At 38.3% G+C, this 7,758-nt stretch overlaps 1 protein-coding gene across 1 annotated transcript; it reads right to left on the bottom strand.

Moving 5' to 3' along the window:
- Positions 1 to 2,415: 2,415 nt before the first annotated feature.
- LOC111372052 (plasma membrane ATPase 4-like) lies at positions 2,416 to 7,226 on the bottom strand. The gene is made up of 14 exons (XM_022994206.1): positions 6,946 to 7,226; positions 6,362 to 6,481; positions 6,161 to 6,259; positions 5,944 to 6,081; positions 5,546 to 5,860; positions 5,134 to 5,460; positions 4,893 to 5,012; positions 4,686 to 4,808; positions 4,500 to 4,604; positions 4,101 to 4,410; positions 3,512 to 4,026; positions 3,256 to 3,429; positions 2,988 to 3,170; positions 2,416 to 2,879 (listed from the first exon to the last, which is right to left on the bottom strand). Exons 1-14 carry the CDS (start codon positions 7,000 to 7,002, stop codon positions 2,601 to 2,603), a joined length of 2,865 nt encoding a protein of 954 aa, XP_022849974.1. The 5' UTR covers positions 7,003 to 7,226; the 3' UTR covers positions 2,416 to 2,600.
- Positions 7,227 to 7,758: the final 532 nt, after the last annotated feature.

Below are 7,758 nucleotides of genomic sequence, written 5' to 3'. Positions count from 1 at the left end.
CTCCACAAAACATAAAAGAAGAAGAAAAGAAACTACAAAAAAAGGGAAACCATTATGGCCTTATTATCAAGCTGGCTATGCACTAACAACACCAAAACTATGTTTGTTAAGGTTGTTCATCCAGGTGGCCATGTTGAACTGCACGACAGGCCGATTTTCGCAGCTGACTTGCTTCACCGTAACCCAAAATGTTGTGTCACGCAGCCGACCGTGTTCCGCCATCCCTGGGACATCGTTCCACCCGACGCCACCCTAAAGCCTGGTGAAAAATACTACGTCGTTCCTCTGAGCACGATCAGGAAACTTCAGTTGAAGCATTCGTCTAACAACTTCCCCAGTCGAGAAAATCAAGGTGTGAATCACGATAATGGTAAAGAAAAGCAGCAGAATTGCTGGTTGTTTAGAAACAAAAAAGCCGATGATCAGCTACGGAATTGCTCGACTTGTTTGCTAACAGTAACAGGGATAAAGATGAAAGGCAGCACAAATAATATTTCGAGTGAGGAAGTGAATTCATCAAGCAGTTTTGCTTCTTCAGAGACAAAATCACTTAACAAGAAGAGAAATAAGGAAGCAGTTGGTGGTGTAAAGGGAGGGTCTGATGTTCCACCTGTAAAACTGACTTCTTTGGATAATAACTGGCAGCCCAATCTTGAAATCATCAGAGAAGAATAAAGCATGTCAAGGGTTTATGCTGTCGCGAAATGTCATTCGTGACGGGTAACAAATTGTTATTACTAGTTACTACGACGGTCGATGAATTATAAATGTAAGTTGTCAATCAAAAAGGGATTTGATCATCTTCGTTTACATGTTCATCTCGAGACATTTTCTATTTATTTTTTTTTATGACTAAAGAACTCGCAGCCGCTATCCTTCGGGTGCGCACTGATAAACCCTTGGGCTGACACAATAGCCTACAAATCAGGTCAGCCAGGTAAATCGCACTAGGCAAACTCGGTTCGACAGGCTCGACCAAGAAAGAGTTGGTAGGGGGAATCGAACTCGTGACCTAAAGCCTGAGATTTTCTATTTATTGTATATGCTAGAGGTAGGAAAAACTATCGGACCTAGCTAGCGATCCGTTCTAGTTTTACTTATATTTAAATGGTTCTAAATAAACTACAACTGAGCCCTAGTTTGATAGCCATTATTTAAAAGCTCTTTTCTTTTATATATTCTTTCCAACTACATTTTCACACAACAAAATATTCTGTATATAAATCCAAAATTTTTCTCTACTTTTTAACCACAGGTTCTCCTAAAAATAACTGTTCAAAACATTATTTTGAATTCAAAATAATAACAATCAAACAGGGGCCTAATGGCTTTAATCCAGCTCTCAATTCTAAACTTCTAGTACCTGAATCGGAAACTTGAAATGAACTGAACTTTTATTTATTTTTAGATATTGAGGTAGGTGAACACTTGGAATAATTATCCTTGTTAAAGCAAAGAGTTATGCTATTCGACATCAATAGTTTCAAGCATCGGTCTAGGCGGCAACTGTATGATATTAAATGATAAATTCACTTAAATGTAATGTCTCGTAATTCATTTAATTGAACGTAAAGGGTGACCATCTAAACTGGTGCTCTAGCAGTGAATTTTTCAAAATTTGTAGAACTTTTTCAAGAATTAATATGGATTATGTTGCCGAACCAAACCGTAAAAAGATACATGAAGAGACTTATATAGTCTCGAAAGGGTTGTTCTGTTCTTTTGGTATCTTGATAAATATGTGATGGGATGTGTTCTAAACCATAGATAATTAAATGCGTTATTCTATCTTCTGTCTTTCAAAAATTCTCGAACATAAAAGAGTATTTGCAAGTGAAAGAATGCCATTATAAGGATAGGAGGAACAATGTGTGATGCTAAACTACAAATTGAATGAATAAAACTAGGAAAGATTTCCTTATCTTCCTACTTAGCAAAATTTAATGTCATACAAATTGACTGCTATATAATTTTAAAACTAAAACTCATTCTAAGTCCTACTACTGATGATTCCAACTTCTTTTGTTGGATTATTCCAAGTGATTTCATAATTATTTTCACCAAACAAACAAAGACAAAAAAGAACATCTTTATTCTGATATTGGTTTTAACTCTCCTTCGGAAAATCCAATTTTATGTTCTTCATTGTGCTATCAAACGGTGTAGTGTTGCTGAATTGTCTCGATGTCAAGACCCTTGAGCTTCACCACTGACTCGACATGACCCTTGAGAGTGTGAAGCTCTCTCAGCCTTGCAACTTCAGCTCGTCGCTTGGCCTGTTCAGCGATTTCAGACAACTCTTGATAGTTGTTTTTGTCATTTAAAAGTTCCGACGTTTCTGGTGGCTGGAGGCCATGTAGCGTGCGTTGAGCCATTGCCCATAAAATTTAATGTCATACAAATTGACTGCTATATAATTTTAAAACTAAAACTCATTCTAAGTCCTACTACTGATGATTCCAACTTATTTTGTTGGATTATTCCAAGTGATTTCATAATTATTTTCACCAAACAAACAAAGACAAAAAGGAACATCTTTATTCTGATATTGGTTTTAACTCTCCTTCGGAAAATCCAATTTTATGTTCTTCATTGTGCTATCAAACGGTGTAGTGTTGCTGAATTGTCTCGATGTCAAGACCCTTAAGCTTCACCACTGACTCGACATGACCCTTGAGAGTGTGAAGCTCTCTCAGCCTTGCAACTTCAGCTCGTCGCTTGGCCTGTTCAGCGATTTCAGACAACTCTTGATAGTTGTTTTTGTCATTTAAAAGTTCCGAAGTTTCTGGTGGCTGGAGGCCATGTAGCGTGCGTTGAGCCATTGCCCACTGTGCTTCCCTTTCTCCTCGACCATAATCCTTCTTCGATGTCAAGGCAGTCTGGATAACAATAAGAGTGAATTATTAGACGAGAATTACAAAAAACTAAACTTAGGATCGATAAATTTAGGGTCGACTATAAAAATTCCCTAACAATCATAAACATACCCTGTTATCAGTTAGAGTATTCCATGCCTTGCCAGTCAGTGCATATCGGATGATAAATTTGAAAATATCCAGCGGGAAGTAGAAGACGACGCTGTAAATCCAGATGACAGCCGCCCAGCCCCAACCAATTCCGTGGATCCTTGCGAATCCCCAATTTGCATAGACCGCGATTAATGTTGCAATCTTGAGTATACATACGAACATCATGATCAGAATTACGAAATCATAAGATGTCATTAATTAATGGAAATGAGAGAAAGAAGCGTACCAGCTGTGCTATAAAAAAAGCAGCAACAAGTAGTAGACCAGGGCGTTCGACAAAAGACCAACTCCTTGACCGAGTGACAAAGATGAGTGCCTGACTTACTATACTAACTTGAAGATAGAGAGCTGAATTGAGCTCATTGTAATTATTCTTGATTGGTCTTACGCCAAATTTATCCTGCACATGTGATTATATATTATGAATTTCAGCAATTCGACAAATGATCATTGATACAAATTTATATAGTCGAGTCCCTTACCGGGAAGAAATCTGACTCTTTTGCAGCCCAGAAGAAAACAACGGTCATCACTGCAAGATAAGTTCCAAGAACAATTCCAGTGGCGAAAATCTCTTTCAGTTTCCAAGAATCAGGCAATGGTGATGGCTTCACCTTGTCTTTAGAAATGGTCATGATGGTTCCATCATTAAGGATTGCTATGATCAGAACCATGAATGGTGAGAAGTCGAACTTCCAGATGAGTGCAATGAGCATGAAACCAAGCACAATACGAATAGTTATGGAAACTGCATAAATTGTATAGTTCTTCATCCTCTGAAATATGGCTCGGCTTGTCAAAACAGCACTCACTATCACACTTAATCCAGGCTCAGTTAGGACTATGTCTGATGCACCACGGGCAGCGTCAGTAGCATCAGCCACTGCAATGCCAATGTCTGCCCTCTTCAAAGCTGGTGCATCGTTCACTCCATCTCCTGTCATTCCACAGATGTGTTTTCTTTCCTGCAGCTTCTTCACTATCTCATATTTGTGCTCTGCAGTAAATAATTTTGACAATGGATTAGACTAGTAAACACGGTCAGTTAAACGGATGCTTGAGCCTTCTCACCAGGAAAGACGCCGGCAAAGCCATCAGCCTTTTCAATGAGTTCCTCAACAGGGAGATGAGCAATGCTTTCGTCCTTGTGTTGCCCAAGTAGGGAGGAAGAAGGATACATGTTTGTTCCCATTCCAAGCCTTCGACCAGTCTCTTTTGCAATAGCTAACTGATCACCTGTTATCATCTTCACATTGACACCAAGATTAAGGGCACGCTTAATGGTTTCTCCACTGTCATGCCTTGGAGGGTCAAAAAGTGGCAGGAGACCCACAAAGATCCAGGGTGATCCTGCACTCTCCTTAGTCTTCTCTGGTACGGTCTGAAACCAGGAAAATATCAGTGCCCAAATTGAGTTCTATAAAGCTAAATTCATTCATCAAAAGAGTGTGGAAAAAAAAATGAAATCACCTGTTTAGCGACAGCAAGAGAGCGAAGACCACGGTCAGCAAACTTATCAATGATGGAGTGAACTTTTCTTTTCACATCGTCGCTTAGGCCACAGAGATCAACAATCTGTGACACGATATTGAATTAGCAATCACGTAAATTTAGAGGCAAATCTCATTTTACTTTTATGGAAAAGCGGTAGTTTACCTGTTCAGGCGCTCCTTTGCTAGCCCGATGCCAATTGCCATTGCTGTCTATGTATGTATTAGCTGTGCGCTTTTCCACTGGATTAAAGGGAAGGAAGTGCACTTCAGTGATCCCTGCTCTTGCCTGGAACACAAGTAAATTTTTATAACTATTTGCATAGTGATTATGATAGTTAGACAAGTACGTATTATATTCAATTCAAGGTACCTCCTTAGGATCAGCCAGCATTCCAACAATACAAGCATCAATAGCATCCTGATTCTCCACCCTTGAAGCTCTAGCACCAAGAAGAAGCACTGTATCCCTGTCACAATCCTTAGCAAATACCTACAAAACATTACATCCATGATCAGAGTGTGTAAAGCTGTTGTTTGCTTTACCAGTTTGTGTACTCGGCTTTCAATTTTCAAATTAAAACTTTGTTATCATTCTGAATTCAGTTACCAACCTCAATCAAATTTTTGTCGACAGTGAGCTTGTTCAGGGTAAGAGTACCAGTCTTGTCACTACACAGTACGTCCATTCCAGCCATTTCTTCAATAGCAGTCATCCTCTTGGTGATAGCACCTTGCTGTGATAACCGGTGGGATCCAATTGCCATAGTTACAGATAACACGGTTGGCATGGCAATTGGAATGCCTCCGATGAGAAGAACCAAAAGGTTGTCAATTCCATCTCTGTACCTCCGGTGTTGTATTGGGTACATTACGACTATCTCTATTATCACGCCCACCGCAATGGAACATATGCAGAAGTTACCAATGGCCGTTAACACCTAATTACATAGGTCATTTTCATACAATACAAGTTAGATGATACAAACTGCATATGCGAATCAAGTTTATTATTACAAATGATACCTTCTGGAAGTGGCCGACTTGCTCAGTGCTGTCAACAAGATGAGCAGCTTTTCCAAAGAAAGTGTTGATTCCAGTGGCAATGACAACAGCCTCAATCTCCCCTTGTTTGCAGGTGGAACCTGAGAACACTTCGTCCCCAGGGTTCTTAGTCACTGGCAATGATTCACCAGTGAGTGCAGATTGATCGATCTTGAGGGGATCTCCTTCAAGCAATCGAGCATCTGCCGGGATGATATCTCCCAACTTGATGCTAATGATATCTCCCGGTACCAGAATTGCAGCTTCCTGCTCACTCCATCTGCCATCCCTCAGTACCTCCACAAAACAAAAATACAAAAAACTCAATTCAATAACCATGAAACTCAATCGGAGTTTTCCTCGGATAGAACTCTGAATACCTTTGTCTTTGGTGCAAGGCCTGCCATTAGCGCTGCTGCAGCATTGCCAGCATTGTTTTCCTCGATAAAGCTTATGGTGGAATTAATCACCAGTAAAACTGCAATACCAACAAAATCTTGCCAATCTGGAGGCTTACCCTGCAATCATTTATTCACAGCTTTCAAATTGTTGACACAAAAAACAGAACATACTCTTAGACATTTGTATGAGAATTACCTGTCCATTTGCCAAAGCAATAGCTATGATAGCAGCAATCTCCATAACCCATGACAGAGGATTCCACATGAAACCCAAAAATTTGAGGAGCTTACTTTCCTGTTCACAAATGATAAGTTTAATCGCGAGTTATTTACTTGTTTTCTACCACCAGTTAATCAAAAAAATTTGAAAAGGACCAAGGAACAATATAAAATTTGCCTTCTTCTCCTCTAACTTGTTCTGGCCAAAGATTTGAATCCTCTTGTCGGCTTCAGCGCTTGTCAATCCCTCCTTTGAAGATTGCAATTGCTCAAATACTTGCTCAACCGGTATACGCTCCTATAAAAAACCAAAACAATCAAAATCAATTCAATTAGCAAATCGTGCAAGCATTTCAATTGACAGAAAAAAAGTGCTACAACCACTCAACTTTATGTATAGTGCAAAAGATCAAACAAAACATATATTACATAAAAAAACCAGTACACTTTTAAATTCAAATCAAATATATGAATCAGCGAGTAAAAATTTGAATGTAAAGACAAAATCAGTGAGAACAGTAAACACAAACATACTAGCAAATCGTGCATGGAATGCAATTGACTGGAAAAAGTACGGAAAGTGAACAATTTTATGTATTTCCCAAAAATCTTAAAACTGAGATATATTGCATAACAAAAGAATTCACAATAAACTCAAAACGAACGATCTGAATCACCGGTTAAAATTTTAAATTTAAACTCATAAAATCGGTTCGATAATTCACAATTATGAGATAATTCGAGAGAAATGAAGGCTCGTACAAGATCAACGTTCTCATTTTTTATCTCCTCCAAGCTGCCACCCTTATTTGCGGCCATTTTTCACTTCTTCGATCTTTCTTCCTCTGACCTCCTCCAATATACAATAATATATATAAATACACTTCCGATCAATGAAAAAAACACTGAGAAATCATCGTAAACTCATTCTATCTCTACTTATACATACATACAAACATATACATACATACAGTATATAGAAATCGAAGATCGAATTGAAGCTGGTTAGTGCATGTGTGTGTATATATATTGAAAGAGAAGTGTAATTTTGAGGAAAATTGGTCGGGTTTACATGGACAATATTAATTTACCATATATGTAAATGAAGGAGCGGGAGTTTTGATTTCTCTCTCTAGCCTGGTCACACAATTTATGAAGTTGTTAGTATCACCTAGCAGATTTGGTTTATTTGATTCTACCTCCAATTGGGGTTTGACACTTGGTGAGTGAAAACGTTTCGGTAGTTGGGACATTGTACTTAGCCCCCGTTTGGCCCCCATTAAATTTCATTATATTACATTTCATTTATTTTTTTCCTATTTTCAATTACACAATCTTTTATAAAATAATATTACATGTAAATCAAAAAAATTTCATTCTTTTTCAAAAAAATAATATTTCACCCATTTTCATTTTTCGAAAATGGGGGTCAAACAGGGACTTAGTGTCGCCTTCATCACTAATCTTTAACTTGCTTCAAACATTGATTGGGGCGTTACCTCTACCTTTGAGACATTTGTAAACCTCCCCATCTTTTGGAATTGGGGGAAAACATCACTATATGAAACTTGGAGT

The sequence above is a fragment of the Olea europaea genome, chromosome 23 (genome assembly GCF_002742605.1).
Source record: "Olea europaea var. sylvestris chromosome 23, O_europaea_v1, whole genome shotgun sequence".
Lineage (NCBI taxonomy): Eukaryota > Viridiplantae > Streptophyta > Magnoliopsida > Lamiales > Oleaceae > Olea > Olea europaea.
The sequence above is the reverse complement of the archived record's forward strand: the minus strand, read 5'-3'. Positions and strand labels throughout refer to the sequence as shown.

Bases quoted from the DNA above. Each gene is read 5' to 3' on its own strand.
- LOC111372052 (XM_022994206.1), bottom strand. From the start codon at position 7,002: ATGGCCGCAAATAAGGGTGGCAGCTTGGAGGAGATAAAAAATGAGAAC. The intron at 4,605-4,685 runs GTAAACTACCGC...ATCGTGTCACAG, and splicing joins GCAAAGGAGCGCCTGAACAG to ATTGTTGATCTCTGTGGCCT. The intron at 3,171-3,255 runs GTACGCTTCTTT...TGTATACTCAAG, and splicing joins CTTTTTTTATAGCACAGCTG to ATTGCAACATTAATCGCGGT.